General features: G+C 38.4%; 1 protein-coding gene across 5 annotated transcripts in view; it reads right to left on the bottom strand.

Annotated features, from left to right (window-relative positions):
- The window catches only part of BMAL2 (basic helix-loop-helix ARNT like 2), a 75272-nt gene that overhangs the window by 40717 nt on the left and 10688 nt on the right, over nt 1-23867 (bottom strand). For 4 of the 5 annotated variants that reach the window (XM_050746709.1, XM_050746708.1, XM_050746710.1 and 1 more), the window contains exons 2-3: nt 4559-4709; nt 2739-2840 (exon numbers count right to left, since the gene is read on the bottom strand). In XM_050746709.1, coding sequence (XP_050602666.1) covers nt 2739-2840; nt 4559-4709 — 253 coding nt within the window. The remainder of the gene's footprint in view (nt 1-2738; nt 2841-4558; nt 4710-23867) is intronic. The other variant, XM_050746712.1, reaches the window with a different exon arrangement.

Raw genomic sequence — 23867 nt, 5'->3', positions numbered from 1 at the left:
CCTCCATCTAGAAGCCCAAGTCAGAAAATGTGGGCACACTTTATATCCTCCTCCCAATGAACAATCACGAAGTCCTATTGATCTTATCTTCTGAGTGTGTCATATGTCCCTTCCTTTCCCTCCCCTTCCTGTCCAGGGCCACTCTCTTTGATTGAAGCTCAGAAAACCTCATCCTTGGCAAGAGCTATTCTCCATGGTTCTCTCTGCCTACTGGATCTTCCCCCTTCAGACCATCCTCCATGCTGTTTCCAGGGTGATTCTTTGAAAACTGTAAGACTGTACCACTCACACCTACCAGGATGGCTATAATCACGCAATTGAAAATAATAAGGATCAGTGAGGATGTGAAGAAAATGGAACTCTTGTACACTACTCATGGGAATGTAACGTGATGCAGTCACCGTGGAAAACAGTATAGCAGTTCCTCAAAAACTGAACAGAATTATCACATAACCCAGCAACTCTCTCCTAGGCATATATCCAAAATAATGGAAAGCAAGGACTAAGGCAGGTATTTGTACATCAGTGTTCATGGCAGCATTATTCACAATAGCCAAAAAGTGGAAATAACCCATCAACAGAGGACTGGATAGATCAAATATGGTATATATACACAGTGGAATATTATTCAGCCATAAACAGCAATGAAATTCTGACACATGCTATAATATGGATGAAACTTGAAGACATTATGCTAAGTGAAATAAGTCAGACAAAAGAACAAACATCATATAATTCCACTTTGTTTTTTTTTTTTGAGATGGAGCCTCGCTCTGCCGCCCAGGCTGGAGTGCGGTGGCACGATCTTGGCTCACTGCAACCTCTGCCTCCTGGATTTAAGCAATTCTCCTGCTTCAGCTTCCCAAGTAGCTGGGACTACAGGCACCTGCCACCACACCTGGCTAATTTTTTGTATTTTAGTAGAGACAGGGTTTCACCATGTTGCACAAGCTGGTTGCAAACTCCTAAGCTGAGGCAATCCACCTGCCTCGGACTCCCACTTATGTGAAATATCTAGAATAAGCAAATTCATAGAGCCAGAAAATGCACTAGAGGTTAGCAGGGGATCGGGAGAGAGGAGAATGGGAACGCTGTTGTTTATGGGCACAGAGTTTTTCTTTGGGGTGATTCAAAAGTTTTAGAAATAGAGGTGATGGTCTATAATACTGACTATAATTGATGCCAATTAATTGTACACTTAATAGTGGTTCAAATGGCAAATTTAATGTTATTTATATATATGTGTTTGCGCATATATGTGTGTGTGTGTATCTACCATAATAAAAAAGTGAAAAAGTGCAGAGGCAATCAATTCTTTAAAAAATATAAATCTGATCAAGTTCTTCTCATGCTTAGAATTCTTCATTTTCCTACTGCATTCAAGACAGTTTTCAGATTCTTCAGTTCAGCAGATCTTTCATGACTCAGTTCGTGTTTATCCCTCAAATCTCATAGCTCACCTCCCTCTAAGTGCACCCTCTGCTCTATGGTGACAACCACTCATTTCCTGATCAGGAGTGTGCAACTACATACCTGTATGCCTGCACGGTTGTTCTTTCCACCTAAAATATCTTTTCCACTCCTGCTCTGTAGACTCACTTCTTCTTTTCTGTTTTTAAATATATTTTTATAGAGATAGGGTCTCACTCTGTCACCCAGTCTGGAATGCAGTGGCGTGACCATAGCTCACTGCAGCCTCGAACTTCTCGGCTCAAGTGATCTTCCCACCTCTGCCTCCCAAAGTGCTAGGATTACAGGCATGAGCTATCACACCTGGCTGTAGACTTATTTCTATTTTTCATTTAAAACTTAGCTTAAGTCAACTTTTCCAGGAAGCATTTAAATCTTACTTAAATGCCTAACTTTATTTGCTGACATAGTACCCAGGGTCTCTATTATAGCAGTTATGATGATGTAAAATAATTGTTTGTATCTTTTCCACTTGCACAAGTTTCCTGTACCTTTGTGTCTCTCTCTCTCCTAGTCTACTGACTGTCACATAGTAGCAACCCAATAAATGTTTAATGACTACATTCCACAGATTCATCAAAGACCCTTTTAAAGAACCAGCTCTCCAGCCAGGTGCGGTGGCTCATGCCTATAATCCCAGCACTTTGGGAGGCCGAGGCGGGTGGATCATGAAGTTGAGATTAAGACCATCCTGGCCAACATGGTGAAACCCCATGTCTACTAAAAATACAAAAATTAGCCGGGCGTGGTGGCGGGCGCATGTAGTCCCAGTTACTCGGGAGGCTGAGGCAGGAGAATCACTTCAACCCAGGAGGCAGAGGTTGCAGTGAGCCAAGGCTGCGCCACTGCACTCCAGCCTGGCGACAGAGTGAGACTCTGTCTCAAAAAAAAAAAAAAAAAAAAAGAACCAGCTCTCCATTCAAAACCAACAGTGCCACAGAAAGGGTGGACATTCTCACATATTCTTCGTTTTTAAAAATATCCAGCACTCTGAGGCTACGTGAGTGAAATCAGCCTCACCTATTGACTGGCTTTCCTGCACTGAGTCCTGGGGAAGGACACTATATAGTCAGCACCACGTACTTTGACATCCATAATTTCATTAAAGGGAACAGAAACTGGTAGGATAAAGGAAGGATTGGGGCAGAAAGGAGAAGCTCTGGGATAGATGATGAGCAAATCAGCGGGACATGTATTACGTTTTCACTGCCACTCTATGCCCTCTTCAAGTAGGGGAGGGAGTATGTCAAAAACGGTCCAGGACTTACCTGCTGCCACTGGAGGCTGATATTTCTATCCTTGTTGAAAGAAGATAGGTAAGGGGATTCTCAGAAATCTTTTCCACCACTTTTTCTGTCATGATTCCTGACCTGGAAGGAAGGAGGCCTTGGGTCACCCCCTACCCAGATGTTCTGGGAATGGACAGCAAGCCTGTCCTCAAGTGGAGAAAGCAGCCCACTCTGTCCAGCTACCCAGTGACAGGAAGCTGGGTGAAGTGGAGAAAATACCACATCTGGAATCAGGCATTCTAACAAGCTGTGTGATGCTGGGCAAACTGCTTGACATTTCTGAGTTCTAGCTTCTTCCTCTTCTAAAATGTGAATAGTTATCTAAATAATCTTCAGTGTTGCTTGCTGACAAAAAAATGTCGGTACTGTCAGTACTTTGCATGTTTCTTACATTTTTGCTAGCACTGACCCCACTTTCCATTTCACCCCCAAACCACTGCAAGGTCTCATCTGTGCCCCGCCATGTGGCACGAAGCTGGGCTACCTCTATATTCACTGTTCCCACTTCAATTGCTGAAATCATATTTAGACACCGAGAAAGAACAGTGGTGCTTATGATTCTGAATAAGGAAGCAAATAAAAAGAACTAACAGTCACTTTTAGCTCAAGTTAAGTGGGGGCTATTGACTGATAATTTAGGATAGAAAACAGCTAGAGAGTCTAAAAAGACTGTCACTTTATCAACTATAGTTTTCAGAAGCATCCATGTTAATGGAAGAGACTAAGGGAATAGAGACAACCAAAAACAGTAGAAAACCTTCCAATCCTTTATATGTGGCGTAGGAAGTGCTTTAGTATTTACTCTATTGTCTTGGGAACTGAAGCTAAATTATAAAGTGTATTGGGAAGAACTGAGTTAAAAAGAGCTAGCATGTGCCCACTTTGTAAATAAGAGCTGAATATCATCCCCCAACAACAACAACAAAAAAGAGCCAGGATGTTTTATTATGTCCTTATCTTGACCTCCAACTCCCAACGCAGGATTTTTCCCTTCATTCATGATGGAGAACTGTCATCAACTCTCAAATTTATGTAAAGTACCAGCCTATGATGAGTTGCTCTAGATGGCTATCTTTATTTTTCCTTAATATTTTCTAAATTTTATACCTATTTATTTAGAGATGGGGTCTTGCTGGTCTCAAACATCTGGGCTCAAATGAACCTACCTCAGCCTCCCGCGTAGCTAGTACTGCAGGCGTGTGCCACTGTACCTGGCTTGCCCTGATGTTTTCACCATATAAGCTCCAGCTTTGGGGAAGTCATTAAAGAATATTTAGGACTGAAGCTGCAGGGGTAACAAAAATAAATAAGGAGACAGTGGGTATTCTTAACATTGACTTTATTATCAATTTGACTTAATAAATATGGAAAGCACGAGTTTTATATGATTAAACTGACTACAGATAACCAAGGGTTGGTTATTCTATACATGATGAGTAAGGTGAGAAGTAGTCATTATTATTTTAAGTCAAACATCCAAGGTGTTCTCCTCATGTTTATAAGGATTTCAGTAAGGAAGGCAAGTATCTTGCCATGACCATAAACATTAACCAAATAAAAGTCATGTTCCTATGTCTCTTTCAGACTCCAGCTGACTCTTCTAGATACCTTTCTTCAGAGCTGGATGGAAAAGTTCCAAGTCAGTCATTGACAAAGGTAGCAGTTGGGTAGATAAGTACTCTCCTGTCTCCAAATGTTACCATGAACTTGGAATTAAAATTAAAGATTTTAAAAGGAATATTTTCCTCTTCTCCCTAGAGTCAAAGCTCTCACTGGGTTAGAGGAACAAAGTCACTTACTGGGATGGGTCTGAATCACTTGCTTTGCGTTTTCGTGGAAACTCTGTCATGTGTGAGATGAAGGACCCCATAGCTGTTGGTCCTGTCCTTGGACTCACGCGGCTGGAAACCACAGGAGCAATGCGCTGGTTCTCCTCTCTCAACACTTTACCTACGGGCAGCAGAGTACAACAAGACATTTATTTTAAACATTAACTTTTACTTTGTACATATCCATATCACACATTTTAAATGACTTTTCTATCTTGATATTTAAAAAATACCAGCTAAGGCCAGGCGCGGTGGCTCATGCCTGTAATCCCAGCACTTTGTGAGGCTGAGGCGGGTGGATCACCTGAGGTCAGGAGATAAAGACCAGTCTGCCCAACACAGCGAAACGCCATCTCTATTAACGTACAAAAATGAGCCAGGCGCAATGTGGGCATCTGTAATCCCAGCTACTCAGGTGGCTGAGGCAGGAGAATCCCTTGAACCTGGGAGGTAGAGGTTGCAGTGAGCTGAGATCATGCTACTGTACTCCAGCCTGGGCAACAGAGCAAGACTCTGTCTCAAAAAAAATGTGTATATATATATATAATATATATACACACATATTATATCTGTATATACACACTATATATATACACACACATATTATATATATATATCAGTCAAAACCAACATAATATAGAATGAAAGACTAATTGTGTACACTCAAGTATTAATTAAATAAGCATTTCTTAGTTCATGCTTTTAAGGCTTTCCTCCTATATTGTAAAAGAAATTTGAATATGGTAGAAAATGCAGAAAACACAGAAAAATAGAAAGGAAGCGGGAAAAACCATTTTTCCCCCAATGTTACATCAATTAATGTTACAATGCTTTTGAGATACTTCTTCCTAGAATTTTTTTCTATAGTTATCATTAAGGTAATTGAAATCATACAGTATACAGTAGTCCCCTCTTATCTGCAGTTTGCTTTCTGTGGTTTCAGTTATGCACAACTTTGGTCTGAAAATATTAAGTGGAAAATTCCAGAAATAAATCATTCATAAGTTATCAACTGCACATGGTTCTGAGTAGCATGATGAAATCTCACACCACAGGTCATCCCTCTATCTAGCATATCCACGCTGTATATGTCACCTGCCCGTGAGTTGCTTAGTGGCTGGCTAGGTTATTAGAGCCACTGTTGCAGTACCACAATGCTGGTGTTCAAAGAACCCTTATTTTGCTTAATAGTGGCCCCAAAGCACAAGAGTAATGATTCTGGCACATTGTTATAATTGTTCTATTTTATTATTAATTATTGTAGTTAATCTCTTACTATGCTAAATTTATAAATTAAACTTTTATCATAGGTATGTATGTGTAGGAAAAATTCATATATGTAGAGGTTGGTATTATCTGCAGTTTCAGGCATCCACTGGGGAGTCTCAGAACATATCCCCCATGGGTAAGAGGGACTGACTGTAGTCAGATTTATGCATCATTGTGACATAATAACTTTCCAGTTTTATTATAAATTCTTTATAAATGACTCTAATGGATGTATAATACATTATCACATAGCTATGTCCAGTTATTTAACCACTCTCCTATTGTTAGAACCGACATTTAATTTTATTTTATTTGCCAGTACAAATATGTATTTTGGTACATAAAGCTTTTTATCTGCTTCTGGTTATTTTGGACAGTATCCCAGAAATGGGTTAACAAGGTCAAGAGACACCAATATTTTTAACTCTGAATTGCTAAGTGTGATTTTAAAAAATCCTTGTTGTCTCAAGTGAGGTTTATTAAATGTTTTACAAAATATAAAAATCAGAATCACTGAACCAAAATAACCTATAGTCTAAATTTGAGCCTCTGTAATTAACTATATTTCTCACATTAATATGCATATAAAAAGTTTAAGGTAATTTGTACCCAATAACACAGATTGAAAATATGTAACAATATTTACAAGGAGAATGTAATAAGTCTACAATAGTGGAAGATTTTTAACACATCTTTGACAATAACTGATAGATCAAGTAGTAAAAATAATGATATAGAAGATTTATCTAGCACAATCGGCAAGCTTCATATAACACACATATATGGAGCACTATGCCTAGCAGCTTGAAACACCAGTGTTCATTGTTTTTGGCCAACTATGGAGCATTTATAAAGACTGACAATATACTGGACCAAAAATCAGTCTCAAAGATTTTGACAAATTGATACCATACATAAAATATTTTCTGACTTCAGTGTAATTGTGTTGAAAGTTAGTAACAAAAAGATAACCAGAAAATCCCTATATCTTTGTAAATCAAGAATCCCACAAATAATTTATGGGATAAGAGGAAATTCAAATGTAAAATGACAAAATATTTGCAATTAAATATTAATAAAATGTCATACACAAAAATGTGTAGAGATGCATAAGCATTAGAGTGAAATTTTAACAATGTTTAAAAAAAGAAAAATTGAAATTTAATAAGTAAATAATTTAAGAAATCAGAAAAAGATCAGTAAAATAAATCCAAAGAACTAGAAGAAAGAAAATCATAAAAATAAGACCAGAAATAATGAAATAGAATATAAACATATAAGAGTGTAGATCAAAAAAGCTAAACAAAGTTTCTTTCAAATGATTGGAAGCTCTAACAACTTTATGGCAAGATTTTTCAAAGAAAAAAATGTACAAAAAAATAAAAAATTTGGGGTCATTATTTACATGCACAAGAAATTTAAAAGATAATAAAATATCATTAAAAATCATGCTAAATATTAAAAAATTTAGATGGAGCATTTTCTATAGAATTTTAACTTACCTAAATTGAAACAAAGAGAAATAAAAACCCGAATATTCCTATATCCTTCCTTACACAAACTATTCCACTATATGAAAAAAGAGGGACTACCTTGACCCTCAACTTTTCTTTGTCAAGGAGGCTTACATAATTTTGATATGAAAACCTGACAATGACAGTACAAAAGGAAAATTACAGGCCAATCTCATTCACAAACAAAAATCCAAAAATCTCAATAAAACATTATCAAACAAAATCCAGAAATGTGTAAAAATAACCATCCATCATGACTAAGACAGTTTCATCCTAGGGATGCAGGAGTACCTTCATATTAGTAACTAATGAATATAATTTACTACAATAACAAATAAATGAAAAACTATACATCATCTCAGTAAATGTAGAAATACTAATGAAGAAATATTGAAAGTGTTCTTTTTAAGATCAGAAACAAGAACACCCTTACTTAATTCTATATTAGAGGAGCTCACAGTAGGGTAAGGCAAGAAAAAGAAAAATGAAATATAAAATTAAGAAATAAAATTGTTTTGCTCTTATTGAGAAATGATATAATTGACTACATAGAAAATTCAAAATAATCAATATATAAATCATTAAAGTTAGAGGATATAGCAAGTTGGCTGTATATAAATCAATATGTAAAAATCAATTGCCTTTCTATCCAAAGTAACAAATGGTAAGAAAATGATATTTAAAAGATAGAATTTATAATAATCTCAAAAATACAGACTATCTAAAGAATAAATCTAATAAATGTATAAGGTCTTTATGGAAAAAACTAAAACTTTATTTAAAATATTTTGAAAGATCCAAATTAACGGAAAGATATGCCAGGCTTTTGAATTGGAGGCTTCAATATACTAAAGATGTAAAGTACCCTAAAATAGATGTGCAATTCCTCTCAAAATACTTAATTTTTTGGTGGAACCTCTCAAGTGGAATATACAACTATGCAAACTATATACAGAAGAACAATGGGTCCTGAATAACCAAGGAAAAGGTGGGAACACTGGCCCTATCAGATATCAAGACTTGTAAAGACACAGGAATTAAGACAGTGTAGTACTGGCATGAGGATAGATAGATGAATGGAAGAGAACAAAAAGCCCAGACATGTAATACGGATATCTGCTAAATATCAAAGGTGGTATTTCAGATCAATGTGGGAGAAAAAAATCACTTTTTAGTAAATGGTCTGGGATCAATTGGTTTTCTCTATGGAAAAGATGAAACCGGACTCCCTGTGTTACACCAAATACAAAAACAAATTCAGTTGAATTTGAACCTAAATGTAAAAAACAAAAATAGAATAGAGAAACTTTTGCCATGGTTTGAGTGTTTGTGTTCCTCCAAAATTCATGTGGAAACTTAATTCCCAGTTCAACAATATTAAAAGGTGGAGCCACTAGGAGGTGATTAGGTCATGCACACTCCACCCTCACAGATGGGATTAGTGCCACCGTAAAAGGGCTGAGAGGACAAGTTTGTCCCTTCCATTCCTTTGCCTCTTCTGCCAAGTGAGGATGCAGCAAGAAGATACCATCGTAGAAGCAGAAGGAGCAGCCCTCACCAGACAGTGAACTTGCCCGTGCCTTGATCTTGGACTTCCCAGCCTCTAGAATTGTCAGAAATAACAACTGGTTGTTTATAAATTACCCAGCCTAAGGTGTTTTGTCATAACAGCAGCAATGGACTAAGACAACTCTAAAGGAGGGAGAGTATTTTTATTTCATAGAAAGAAATTCCCAAGACATAAAATGTAAAAACAATAAAGGAAAAGATTGTTAAATGTGACAATCTTTAAGTTAATGTTGATCAAAAGACACTACAAAGAGAATGAAACCACAAGCTACAAACTAGGAAAAGATGTTTGTTAGACATATAAACAACAAAGGGTTAGTATTCAGATTATATAAAGAATGGCTTTGAATCCTTAAGAAAAAGACCAATGACTCAATAGAAAACTGGATAAAATACTTGAATAGGCATTCATAAAAGAAATTCTGGTTGTCAACACATGGATGAAAGATACTCAATCTCATTGGTAACCAGGAAAATCCTAAGGAAACTGTAATGATATACTAATATATGATGGCTACAATTGAAAAATTTGATGATATCAAGTGTTGGTGAGGACGTGGAGCAATGGAAAAGCTCATGCTCTGCTGGCAGGAATGTAAGTTGCTACAGCCACTTTGGAAACCAGTTTTACATTACCTAATAAAGGTGAACACATATATAATATATGACTTGGCATTGCCCTCCTAGGCATATGGAAAAACTCTTACTGTGTATTAGCTGACAGGTGTATAAGAAATGCATTAGCAACATTGCTTGTAATTGAACAACAACCACAAAAACCTGAGAAAACTGGAAACTTTAAATTTTCATCAGTAAAATGGGTACATTGCTTAGTTACTGAATGGAATACTAACAGCAGCAAAAATGAATGAAGCCCAGCTATACTCAACATGAATGAATTAAATAACATAATGCTGGCCAGGTGCAGTGGCTCATACCTGTAATTCCAGTATGAAGACTTGGAAGGCCAAGGTAAGAGGACCACGTAAGGCCAGAAGTTTGAGACCAGTCTGGGCAACATAGCGAGACGCTGTCTCTACAAAAAAATTTTAAAACTAGCCAAGCACGGTGGTGCGTACATATAGTCCCAGCTACTCAGGAGGCTGAGGTGGGAGGATTGCCTGAGTCCAGGAGTTGAGGGTTACAGTGAGCGTGCTGCACTCCAGCCTGGGTGACAGAGTGAGACCCTGTCTTCTAAAACAAACAACAACGACAACAACAACAATGAAAAACCATAATGCTGAGGGCAAAAAAGTCACTGTCAAAAACACATTGCATGTTTTTAAAAATTTATATAAAGTTCAAAAACAACTAAAAAAAAAAAAAGTAAAACTAATCAATTTTAGGAATACCTGGGTTTTTTCAGAGCTTTTTTGTTTGTTTGTTTGTTCGTTTGTGTATACAGATATCTCCCTATACAGAAAGCAAGGGGCTAGTTAAGACAAAAGTCAGAACAGTGGTTCTCTTCGGGAAAAGAAAGGGGGTGTGACCATGAAGGACACACAGGGACTTCTAAGGAATTCATGTTCTACCTCTTTCACAGATCAATGTCTTATCTTTCTTCTTTAAACAACACACATTATTTTTACCATCTTCACAGGAATAATAGATCTCATGATAAAGAAGTGGGGAGAATAATTTTACCAGTGACCATGGCGCACTTGGGAATTAAGTTTCCAGTCTGCAACATCCCAAGACTTACTTCTAGGCCTGGATTCTCTAAATGGGACCAGTTCAGGATCACCACATACCACATGAGATCAAATACGGCTTCAGCTTCTAGACTTCATTCTACTGGATTTTGAATGACAGATTACCATCTGTCTCTACAGAAAAGTGCAGGGAATTTATTTCATCAAATGACAAATCAAAAGGAAAAATTCACTCCCGTTAAACCACAGCATACCCTGGAATATATAATAGCAGACCCCCAACCACTCCCCCTACTTCCAACACACACTCTGCAAGCACATTCTTTCCCTCACATAAGTTCAGAGACAGAAATAAAATGAAGATTTTTTTTTTTTTTTGCCTCCCATTCTGGGAAGCATGATCTTCACATGTTTCTATCCTACTTCCTTATTAACCTTTAAACAAAAAATGTGAATTATCTCCAGGCAGGCAGAATAGTCTTCTCTTGACAAAATAAAAATCTGAAGCTTTAAAGGTCTTCATGTTCTTTAATGGGTGGGGCATACTGCCTTATAATTAGCTATGTTCCATTGACTCTGACTATGTCAGTAGAAGTATATTAAAAACAGAGGGCTTTCTGTAAGCAAAAGGAAAATATGGGTTAGTGAGACTAGTTAGTTTTAGCTAAAAGGATCTGTTCTTTGGAAATAATCTCCATGATGCAGATTCTTATTTTTGTTAGTAGGTGACTCATAATTTAAGGAGTAAAAATTTCATTTTTAACTTTCCAGTTTGCTTGACTTTCTGCCTCCACATATACATCTGCAGAAGATGAGACCATGTGTTAGGAATTGAAGTTCAGCCCTGCTTTTATATAACTCATTGTGGAGGTATATGATTTAATGTTTTCATATTGTCTTTCCTCGCCAAATTGAGTGACTTCTCAGTGGTGAATGTAACATGTGTTCTTTAACACTCAACAAAATAACACAGAATTTAGGTTAAGTGAAGATATTGTGATTGCCTTTTTACAAAGAAAGTTTGTGATTTTACTTAAAATGAGATTAGCATTAAATCTCACTCCGCTCTACATCTCTCCCTGGTGATGATAATCCATCTTGCAATATTTCAAAGGTCTACTATTTAGTATCAATTCCTTAAGGAGGAAAATAAACTATGGGAAATGAGCAGCTGTTTGGAAGTCATAACCGAGGGAAGCCAAGTAGCCACTTGGTTTAGGCTCATAGTTACAAAGGGGTTCAAATTTGGAATCTGGCATTGTGGTTGAAAGAGAATACACATTGCATATACGCACCTATGCACACACACATTCACAGAAGCCATGGCAGTTTGGGGAAATTTTTCAATTTTCATAAAACTTTAAAACTTTTGTTCCATTACCTACTTTCATGGCCAATAGTGTGCTATATCTTAAAGTTTGTGTACATTTTCATTATCTTGTAAATAACTTTTGGTTAAAAATAATTTATTCTGTGTAAATGTTTAAATTACTTCCTTGAAAAATGAAAGTGGCCTTTTTAACTTCTGAGAGTCCAAACCCAGAAAATCTTTGTGGTCCCATCTACCCACTACTTTGTTAGTACTGGGTTTTTTTTTTTTTTTTTTTTTTTTTTTTTTTTTTTTTTTTGGGACAAATCACTTAACATAACCAACCCTGTTTCTTTAAGATGGAGGAAATTTCCCACAAACCACATTTGTTTGTTTCAGAATCAAATAAAAAAATGTACATGAAATCTGTTTGAAAACCAGAAGCTTACTGATGCTAATTAAGTAAGCAGCCCAGCAAAAACGTGTGGACATTGTTGGTGAGCCAATGTAGATGCCTAAGGTGTCAGTTAGGTAAACAACATTGAGTTAATGTTGTTGCTTTATTTTTAATTATAAAGCTGTTAACCTTTTTATCTTAAAATAATTTCAGGTTGGCAAAGGTAGTGTAAAGAATTCCCATATGCCCTTCAATAATATTCCCCAAATGATAATGTCAGTCTTAACCCCAGCATAATCATCAAGATCAGGAAATTAACACTGGCATACAATTATTATCTAATTTACAGACCTTATACAAATTTTGTCAATTGTCCTAATGTCCTTTGCTGGTCCAGGATCACACAATGCATTTAGCACCTGCCACCTGTCCTTTGTTTCCTTTCCTCTGTAATGGTTCCTCAGGCTTCTTTTGTCTTTCTTGAGACTTTTGAAGGGTACTGGGAAGTTATTTTCTAGAATGTCCTCCAGCTTAAGTTTGTCTGATATTCCCTCATGACTAAATTTAGATTGTGCACATTTGTCAAGAATACCAGAAAAATGATGCTGTGCCCTTCTCAGTGCTAAATTCTTTCTCTTTTACATTTTACTGCTGCTAGTACTTTTTTTAAAATAGGGTCTCACTCTGTCACCCAGGCTGGAGTGCAGCAGCACAATCTCAGCTCACTGCAACCTCTGCCTCCTGGGCTCAATTCATCCTCACATCGGATACAGTATATACTGCTCGGGTGATGGGTGCACCAAGATTTCAGCAATCACCACTAAAGAACTTATTATTCGTGTAACCAAACACCACCTGTTCCCCCAAACCCTATGGAAATAAAAAATAAATTCTTATGTAATGTTTAGTTTTAAAAAGGAGGACGAAAGACTATGGAAAAACAACAAAAATAATGCCATCTGCAAGTGAGAGAAAACACACACACAATGAAATGTTTCTAGGAGTTTCATCTCAGTAGCCAAAGGATTTTTCTCTTTTCTGCTTTCTTATATTGTTCCAAACTTTTCTAAGTATCACGTCTTACTTTTGTAAGACATACACGCAACTCAGAGAAAAGAAGGCATATGGACTATCGGGGGATAGCAAGATCAGTATGGCTGGCCACAATGTAAAACTGATGTGAGATCAAGCTTGAAAGGTAGATTGCACTAGTTCATGGAGGGCCTCGGATGTAACACCGAGGGGTCTGAGCTTTATCTCCAGGTAGCAGGAAGCTAATGTAGTTACCTAGGACTGCCTCAGCCCTATTCACTACTGAGGCCAATCCTCACCAAGGCAGGGGGAACATTTACGATGTTCTCCCTCCTAGCAAATCAGTTCTGGAATTAGTCTTCCTAGCAAAAGCTACAACTTTCATCATAATGCATTCCATCTTTGCCTAAACAGAATGGCCTCTCATCTGTTTATTTCTGTAATGAAGACTATACTCCAAGCTGTATAACTGAAAACCTCTCCATCTTGGTTGGAGAAATATGGCTCTGCTGCTAAGCCTGGACAGAGAAGGCCAAAAATTTCAGGCAGGGGTCAGGAGCCCAAAATATCACATCACAGATAGGATATTAAAACATCACAGAAGGATTTGATTCTTCTGGCCTCGGCCTCAGAAGTAGCAAGATGTCTAAAAGGGAAGTACTGAGGATGGTTCTTAAGATTAAATCATCTTAGGGGAGCGAAGGCTCACATATGGTGAGAAAGGAACCCAGGTGGAAGTCCCTGGGACACAGCATAACTGTCTCAGACTCCAAAAACTAAAATGTATTTAGGCTCATTTTCTGTGAATTTTTATTTTAAGACTGTTAGTTTCCGTGAATTCCAAATAATAAAGGGGAAACCACACAATCCTAGATTCCAAGGACACACAGCTCGGCTGGCATGTGATTTTGTCCATGATCACATAACAGCTGGAGAACTGAAGCAGAGAAAATAAATGCTTTGGGTTGCCCAAGGCCAGCAACTTCCCAGGGAAGTATGTAGAAGTTCAAAAAGATAAACAGGTAAGTGGTGTCTATCACATCACAGTCAAATGGTGCATCACAGATCACAGGCTGGGCAGGAAAGCAAGAGACACACAGAAGGAGCCAAAAAAGGAAATGGGAAATGGATGGAGTGCTTGGAAATAACATTAGGATGACAAAGAAATTTGGTGTCAGTGGGAGAGCCATAAAAATATGAAACCGTGGTTTGCAGTGAGAAATTCAGACTTGGGGATTCAGAGGTGAAGAATTTCCAGCTGATTAAAGGTCTATGGAGCACTGTTTGCGGTGAAGTGAGGACAGAGTGTGTTAAAAAAGAGAAGATCCATGTTGCCTAGTGTAACATGAGGGGATGGGGAGGAGAGGAAATGTCTCTAAGAATATGATGCCGCAGCACCCTGAAGGTCAGCAGAAGACTAAGCAGAAGCAGGTGTAAGAGGAGAGTGCAATAAACAGAAAACCAAAATGAAGACAATAAATGACAGCGAGAAATAACGTCTGGAAATGGCAATAAGGCTCAAATAAAAGAGGTCAACCTCACTTCCTACTGCTGAAATACACAAGACAGTGATTTGTTTCCACAATGTCTCTAGTTAATTCCTTAAAATTTGGGCTGACCATATTACTACTAATCTAGTAATTACTGAATTATAAAACCGATCATTTGTTGAGCTGGCAAAGGTGCCTTACAGAAGGGGAAGGGGTGAGAAGACATCCTTATAATTTCATACATTTCTAGTAGGAAGGAAAACTGGTACAGGTTGAATATCCCTTAACTGAAATGTTTAGAAGTGTGTCAGAATTTGGATTTTGTTTGGATTTTGGAATATCTGCAGATACCCAGTAACATACCAAGTGTAAATACGGAAGTCACTTATGTTTCATATACACTTTATACACAAAACATGAAGGTAATTTCATACAATATTTTAAGTAATTTTTGCACAAAACAAGGTTTTGATTTTTTTTTCTTTCTTTTTTTTAAATCTCATTTAGGTTTAAGGGATATATGTGCAGGTTTGTTATATGTGTAAACTGCATGTTGCTGGGGTTTGGTATACAAATTATTTCATTACCCAGGTAGGGAGCACAGTGCCCAATAGGTAATTTTTTAACCCTCACCCTTCCTCCCACCTTCTGCCTTCAGAAAGTAGGCCCCGACGTCTATTGTTCCACTTGTTGTGTCTGTGTGTACTCAGTGTTTAGCTCCCACTAACAAGTGAGAACATACAGTTTTTAGTTTTCTGTTCCTCTGTTAATTTGCCCAGGATAATAACCTCCAGCTCCACCCATGTTGCTGCAAAGGGCACGACTGCATTCTTTTTACGGCTGTGTAGCATTCCCTGGTGTGTATGTACCACATTTTCTTTGTCCAGTCCACCACTGATGAGCATCTAGGTTGATTCCCTGTATTTGCTATTGTGAACAGTATTACAATGAACATTTGAATGCATGTGTCTTTTTGGTAGAACAATTTATATGACTTTGGGTGTATACCTAGAATTGGGATTGCTGGGTCAGATGGTAGTTCTGTTTTAAGTTCTTTGAGAAACCCCCAAACCGCTTTCCACAGTGGCTGAACTAATTTACATTCCCATAGGCAGTGTGTAAGTGTTCGCTTTTCTCCACAACCTTGCCAACATCTGTTACTTTCTGACTTTTTAATAATAGCCATTCTGACTTTCATAAGATGGTATCTCATTGTGGTTTTGATTTGCATTTCTGTAATGATTCATGATGGTGAGCATTTTTTCATGTTTGTTGGCTGCATGTATGTCTTCTTTTGAGAAGTGTCTGTTTATGTCCTTTGCCTATTTTTAAAATATGGTTGTTTTATGCTGGTTAAGTTCTTTATAGATTCTGGATATTTGACCTTCTTTGGATGCAACATTTTCAAATATTTTCTCCCATTCTGTAGGCTGTTTATTCTTTTAATACTTCCTTTTGCTGTGTAGAAACTCTTTAGTTTAATTAGGTCCCACTTACGTATTTTTGTTTTTGTTGCAATTGCGTTTGGAAACTACATTATGAAATCTTTGCCAAGGCCTACATCCAGAATGGTATTTTCTAGGTTTTCTTCTAGGCTTTTTTTTTTTTTTTTAATAGTTTTAGGTTTTACATTTAAGTCTTTAATGCACCGTGAGTTGATTTTTGTATCTGGTGAAAGGAAGTGGTCCACTTTCAATGTTCTGCATATAGCCAGCCAGTTATCCTAGCACAGTTTATTGAGTATGGACTCCTTTCCCCACTGTTTGTAATTGTCAGCTTTGTCGAAGATCAGATGGTTATAGGTGTACAGCTTTACTTCTGGGTTCTCTAACCTGTTCCATTGGTCTATGTCTGCTTTTGTACCAGTCTCATGCTGTTTTGGTTACTGTTGCCTTGTATAGTTTGAAGTCGGGTAGTGTGATGTTTCTGGCTTTGTTCTTTTTGCTTAGGATTGCTCTGACTGTTCGGGTTTTTTGGTTCCATATTAATTTGGGGATAGTTTTTTTCTAATTCTGTGAAAAATAACATTGGTAGCTTGATAGAAATAGCACTGAATCTGTAAACCACCTTGGGCAGTATGGCCATTTTAACAGTATCGATTCTTCCTATCCATGAGCATGGAATGTTTTTCCATTTGTTTGTGTCATCTCTGATTTCTTTGAGCAGTGTTTTGTAATTCTCTTTGTATAGATGTTTCACCTCCCTGGTTAGTTGTATTCCTAGGTATTAATGGCTATTGTGAATGAGATTGCACTCTTGATTTGGTGCTCAGCTTAGCAGTATGAAAATGCTACTGACTTTTTAACAATTATTTTGTATCCTGAAACTTTACTGAAGTTATTTATCAGCTTAGGAGCCTTTTAGCAGAATCTTTAGGGTTTTCCATATAGACAATCATATTGTCACCGAGAGAGATAATTTGACTTATTTTCCTATTTACTATTTGGATGCCTTTTATTTCTTTCTCTTGCCTGACTGTTGTGGCTACAACTCCCAGGACTATGTTGAACAGGAGTGGTGAGAGTGGGCATCCTTGCCTTGTTCCAGTTCTCAGGGTGAATGCTTCCAGGTTTTGCCTATTCAGTATGATGTTGGCTGCGGGTCTGTCATAGATGGCTCTTATTATTTTGAGGTATGTTCCTTCGACGCCTAGTTTATTGACGTTGACTTCATTTTAACCACAACCTGTCACATGAGGTCAGGTGTGGAATTTTCCACTTGTGGTGTCATGCCAGTACTCAAAAAGTTGAGGATTTTCTGGCACTTCAGATTTTGGATTTTCAGATTAGGGATGCTCATCGTGTATAATGTTTCCAAAAGGCAATTTGAAAAATTACATCAAGGGGCACAAACACATGCTGTTCTTCGATTTAGCAATTCGATTTCTTTGAACTTATCCTAAAATCACTAAAGACATACATAAAGACTTTTGTACAAAGAAATTAATAAAAATACTTCAGCAGCATAAACCTGAAAACAAATCTAACAGCTTTAACAAGGGAACGGCTAAAAAATTAGGGTGCAATTATCTGATGGAGTCCTCTGCTGTCTTTAAATACAATGTTTTCAAATTACTTATGAAATAGCAAATGCTCTAAAAATATTAAATTTTGTACGGTATCTTGTTCACTTTAGTTTTACAATATAATTTATTAGTAGAAATTTGAGATAAAGTAGGGTCAATCAATCAGGAGACATTTATTGCCACTGAAAAGACAGACTGTTACTCGCCGTTCCCACATGGAATGGGCGTGCCACAACACTGAAGGTGCCACAGGGGAAGCACTGGGTCAGTCAGAGGAAGAGAGAGAACTGAGGGCAAGAGTCTTGATTCTGGTTTCTGAAGGAACAGGTGAGGCAGGCTAAGCAAGCTTGGAATTGTCTACTTTGAATAATTTCAGCAGACTCTGGGGAACAGGGGCTGTTCCTACGTAGGGATCTGGTATCTGGCCCCGGGGTGATTAGGTTAGGTGGATAGTAGCCGAGACTGTATGAGCTCAATAAAAGAGATGGTTGGGTAGTGGGCTCTGGACTGGTTTATATTTGAAAAGCACATTCAAGGGCAAATTGTTTACTATCTCTAGGTATTGGCTAATCCCAGGAGGGACAGTCCCTCCAAAGTCAGCAAATCCCAGATATCAAAGCATCAGAATACAGAAAATAAAAGACATGGTTAAGCCATTTCTATTTTTCTTAATTTACCTTTTCCTTTTCTACAACTAACACATATTACTTTTTTAATTCAGAAAAATAAGGCCAGGTGCCAGGGGCTCATGCCTGTAATCCAAGCACTTTGGGAGGCCAGGGCAGGAGGACTGCTTGAGCCCAGGAGTTTGAGACCATTCTGGGCAACATAGTGAGACTCCATCTCTACAAAAAACAAATAGTTAGCTGGGTGTGGTGGCACACACCTGTAGTCCCAGCTACTTGGCAGGCTGAGGCAGGAGGATCCCCTGAGCATAGGAGGATGAGGCTGAAGTGAGCCAGGTTCATGCCACTGCACTCCAGCCTGAGTGACAGAGCAAGACCCTGTCTCAAAAAAAAAAAAAAAAGGAGGAGGCTGGGTGTGGTGGCTCATGCATATATATTTTAGAGCATGTTTAAGGTAAGATGTGGATTTGCTTGTATTGCTCATACTGGACTGTGTACTATAGATGGCCTTAAAATCAGCAGGTGCCCTGGATCTCTTGCACAGTACATACTAAGGTTGGTTCTTCCTAGCTGATCCTAAGGGCATGGCACTCAGGATAAAACACAAACCAACTGCATGGGTGTGAACATCAGAAAAATGATGTTTATGTTTTAACCTTAGAATATATTCAAACCAGTTTTCCAGTTTGCAGTACAACCTGATTGAAAGGATATAATTTAAAAAAAAAAAAAAAGCTAGCCTATTCTCCTAAATGGATGGCCACCTGGTGAGTGGTACTTGTCCGCTGTGGTCCTATAATGTCCTGCAGATCAATTAGTAAATATTCCTCAAGCACCTACTGTGAACAAGATGCTGAGCCGAGGGCTGGAGATATGACGGTGACAAAAGAGACTGATCCTTCATGGAACTCAAAAATCTAACACATCCTCCTGTGTATCCTGGAGTTCTACCAGGTATTAATCAAAGGCTCTGAATGCCTCTGGTGGTATGGGCAAATGCAGGAGAAGGCCAAAATTATTGAGAAATAGTATCATTTATGCATATTAGTGAAGAAAATGCAGCGCATAATCTTGAAGTTTTGATGTACATAAAATAGCCGTATCACTTCCCTGTGTGACATTCAATGCCAAAGATGTTGGGTTTATCTCGTACTTGACTACTGTACTAAGCTACTCTTAGTCCACTTAGTGTTGCTGTAACAGAATACCTGAGACTAGGTAATTTATCAAGAAAAAGGGTTTATTTGGCTCCTGATTCTAATAGTGGGAAAGTTCAAGATGGGACATCTGCTTCTGGTGAGGGCCTCAGGCTGCATCCACTCAAGGTGGAAGGTAAAGGGGAGCCAGAGTGTGCAGAGATCACATGGGGAGAGAGAAAGCAAGAGGGCAGGGTGCACCAGGCTCTTTTTAACAACCAGCTTTAACAAATAATTAAACAGAGTGAGAACTCATTTACTCTCAAGGAAGGACGTTAACCTATTCATGAAGGATCCATCCCATGACCCAGATACCTCCCATTAGGCCCCACCTCCTACACCGGAGATCAAACTTCGACATGAGGTTTGGAGGGGACAAACATCCAAACCATCGCAACTATTCACCTATAGTCTTGAATTTTAAGAGTCTGAAAGTATATTTTCAAAAACTGTGACATCAACTGGGAGCCACAGTCTGACAGTAGACTACGGGAACAGAACGCCTTCTCCAGCATTGGTGGACCATAGCCACATAGGAAAGGTGAGAATCATGGCAAAGGGTGGGAGTAACACTTTGAAAACCTTTGGCTCACACCTGTAATCCAAGGACTTTGGGAGGCCAAGGTGGGTGGATCACCTGAGGTCAGGAGTTCCAGACCAGCCTAGCCAACATGGTGAAACCCCATCTCTACTAAAAACACAAAAATTAACCGTGTGCACCTGTAATTCCAGCTACTCAGGAGGCTGACACAGGAGAATTGCTTGAACCTGGGAGGCAGAGGTTGCAGTGAGCTGAGATCGTGCCACTGTACTCCAGCCTGGGAGACCGAGTGAGACTCCGCCTCAAAAAAAGGTTTAATCATCACATTCAGGAGATAAGATGAAGTGGCAATAAGCAGGCAGGTAAATCAAAGTTCATAAGACGGAAAGATCAGAAACATGGCAGGAAGATTAGTATGAGTTGGATTTGCACAAGCAGTTCAGAATAAGGACCAAAACAGTTACCAAGTCCAATAGACTAAAATGGTTTCCAAGTTCATTCATTTGTTCACACATTGTCTCTTATCTGAAGGAATACAAAAGTGGAAGGTATTTTTCGCTAATTTTTTAATCTATTATTTGATTCAACTATAATTAAGTACTCCCTTTTAAATATTTGGTTCAATATGGAAAAATAAACTAGTCTTGCTCTTAAAGATAAAAATTACTAAAAAACATTTTGGAGAAAATCCTAGAAACATATCTGGTTTTCTCACTTTGCAATACAAGATTAATAGAAGGGAAAAAAAGAAGGAAACAAATTATCAGCCAGGTGTGGTGGCTCATGCCTGTAATCCCAGCACTTTTGGAAAGCCCACATGGGCAGATAGCTTGAGCCCAGGAGTTGGAGACCCACCTGGGCAACATGATAAAATCCCGTTTCTACAAAAAAGAAAAAAAAAGTACAAAAATTAGCTGGGCAGGGTGGCATGCATCTGTGATAACAGCTACTCCAGAGGCAGAGGATGATGCAGGAGAATCACTTGAGCCCAAGGCATGGAGGCTGCAGTGAACCGTGATCATACCACTGCACTCCAGCCTGGGCAACAGAGTGAACCCTGTCTCAATAAAATAAACAATTAAAAAAAGTATCTTGCCCAATTTACTCATCTTAAAGCTGAGAAAACTTAGGTTCAGAGTGGTGAAATAATACGCTCAGCTGTGTTTTACATCTCAGTTTAAATAAAAGAAAAAAAAAAACAACAGAACTTAAAACAGTTCTCATGCATGTCCCATCCTCAATTACTGCAGAAACTGAAAAGGAACGAAAGACACTTAGAATGAATTTTGATGCCACTGCCCTCCCCAGCACTACCTTTTAGCAAGTGAGCAGGCAGCATTTTTGGGAGGGGAAGCAGTTGAAGTGTGCACCAGTTGAGGAAATCTATAAACACAGTGTACCTGGATTTCAACAAGACATTTTTCAAAGCTGGAGAGTAGTGTGCTACACTTTAAGCCTTTCATGATAGCCTTGAGAAAAAAATGGGGATGGATTAAAAGAGTTTGAGGCAGAAATACTAGTTAGGAAGCCATCCACTGCCATGAACAGCAATGACCAAGAGAGTGATGAAAATGAGGACCACGTCACTACTGTAGGCAGGACCACAGCTGCAGCTGCTGATATCCCCACCACTGCCACAAATAATATCATCTTTTACTGAATCCTGACATGCCAGGCACCATATGCTTTACATATTTTATACAATCCTCACAGGCCTATGGCGTTTACTATCCCCCTTTAGCATGTGAGAAAAACCAAGGCTCAGAGAAATAAGGCAACTTCGCTATGTCATCTTGACTACACTACAGTCCTCAGTTATTCTGTCAAACACTTGTCTAGGCATTGCTGTGAACGTATTTTGTAGATGTGATCAAAGCCCATGATCAGTTTATCTCAAGTGAGGGAGACTATCCTAGATAATCTGTGTAGGCCTCATTTAATCAGTTGAACGGTCTTAAAAGCAGAGCGGAGTCTTCCTTAAGGAAAAAGAAACTCCACCTGTGAACAGCAGCGTCCGCCTGTGCTGGAGTTCAGCCTGCCTTACTGACAACCTGCTCCGTGGGTTTCAGTCTTGCCTAGCCAGCCCCACAGTTGCATAAACCAATCCCTTGCAATTAATCTCGTAATATATATATCCTATTGGTTCTGCTCCTTTGGTTGAACCCTGACTAATAAACACGGCAAACGTCACACAATTATTAGGTGAAAGACCTCAGATGCTCTCAAAGTCAAAGTAGGCCAGTGTTCCACACTCCCTCCCGGAAGATCAGTTTTAGACATCAGCACTCCACAGAAATGGAACCATATCCAAACGCCTTGCAGACACTAAAGGAATGCAACCTAGGGCAAGGTTACAAGCTCTGAAGGCCACTCTGCCTGGGTTCAAGCCCTAGTTCTGCCACCTTAATGTTAGGCAATGTACTTAAATTCTCTATGCCTCTGTTTCCTCCTCTGAAACACGGATTAACAATAGTACTTACCTCATAAGTTGCTGGCGATCTAATGAATTACGCCATGCAAAACATTTAGAACACCTAGCACATAGTAAATACTCAATAAAGATTAAGAATTTTAACTATTTAACAGAACCAAAGAGAGAATTATAGAAGATGAGCTTTTGAAACAGGGCAAAGAGGGAGGAGAAACACTCATGATGACTATAAGGAAACTGGAGTCAAGGGAAAGTACTCATTTGTGATGCAGAACGTAATCAGAGTGATATAAGCACTGAAGAATGCTTCCCTGACTATGACCATTCCAGAAAAGGCCAGCATTTCATAGGCATTATACCTAATCCAGGGATGGGCAAAAGCAAGAAACCACAGTTCATCAGAATTTCAGTTCCATATCAACACAGAAAAGTCCCCTAACTTGTTCTAGGCCTGACTGATACAAAAGAAGAATGCAGGGTTTAACATTTTCAACATCAGCAGGTTTTTCCAAAGGCACAAAAACGTATTTAGATTTGGATGGTCTACACTGAGATCATTGTTACATGCTGGAAAATACAGCTCAACAAAATATAATTCCTGCAGGTTATGAGCAAATAGGAGACACAATGTAGGCCATTATCATGATTCACACTAGTCGGGCGGATATGCCAAATTCTACACAAAGCCTATAAAAGATACATGATTCCTGACAACTCAAGTAGCAACAAGATGAGACACCTTCCGTTTAACTTTGGGGAAAAAATACATCAGTGTTCATAAATATGTTTGTGTATCTTTTCACTGAATGGCGATTATTCTAGAAAAAAGGAAAGAGCCTTTTTTAAAAAGAAGCGGGACACTGCAACAAGCAAATGTTAAAGTTTTACAAATACAATACAGATGTTAAGTGCAATGGTTAAACACAATATAGATTTTAAAAGCAATAAAACCCACAGTGACACTTATGGCTTTAATACGATCTAGGCATAACATGCCTTACGAACAATGATGATCATAACCTAAAGTTGCTTCCATGTGCTTCCTACAGAAATAGCTAAAGAAAATTATTTCTAAACCTTTTGCTAAATAATTTGCCCCGGATGCCTTCTAAACTTTGAGGTATGAATTGAACATCCCTCTAAGGTCAGGCTGTTTTTCTTATGACTACATACCCCAGAGGTAGCTATGATTATTGTTGAAAGGAAGTGATAAGCCAAAAGTGCTAGC

The sequence above is a fragment of the Macaca thibetana genome, chromosome 11 (genome assembly GCF_024542745.1).
Source record: "Macaca thibetana thibetana isolate TM-01 chromosome 11, ASM2454274v1, whole genome shotgun sequence".
Lineage (NCBI taxonomy): Eukaryota > Metazoa > Chordata > Mammalia > Primates > Cercopithecidae > Macaca > Macaca thibetana.
Note: the sequence above shows the minus strand (reverse complement) of the source record. Positions and strands in the feature narration are given on the sequence as shown.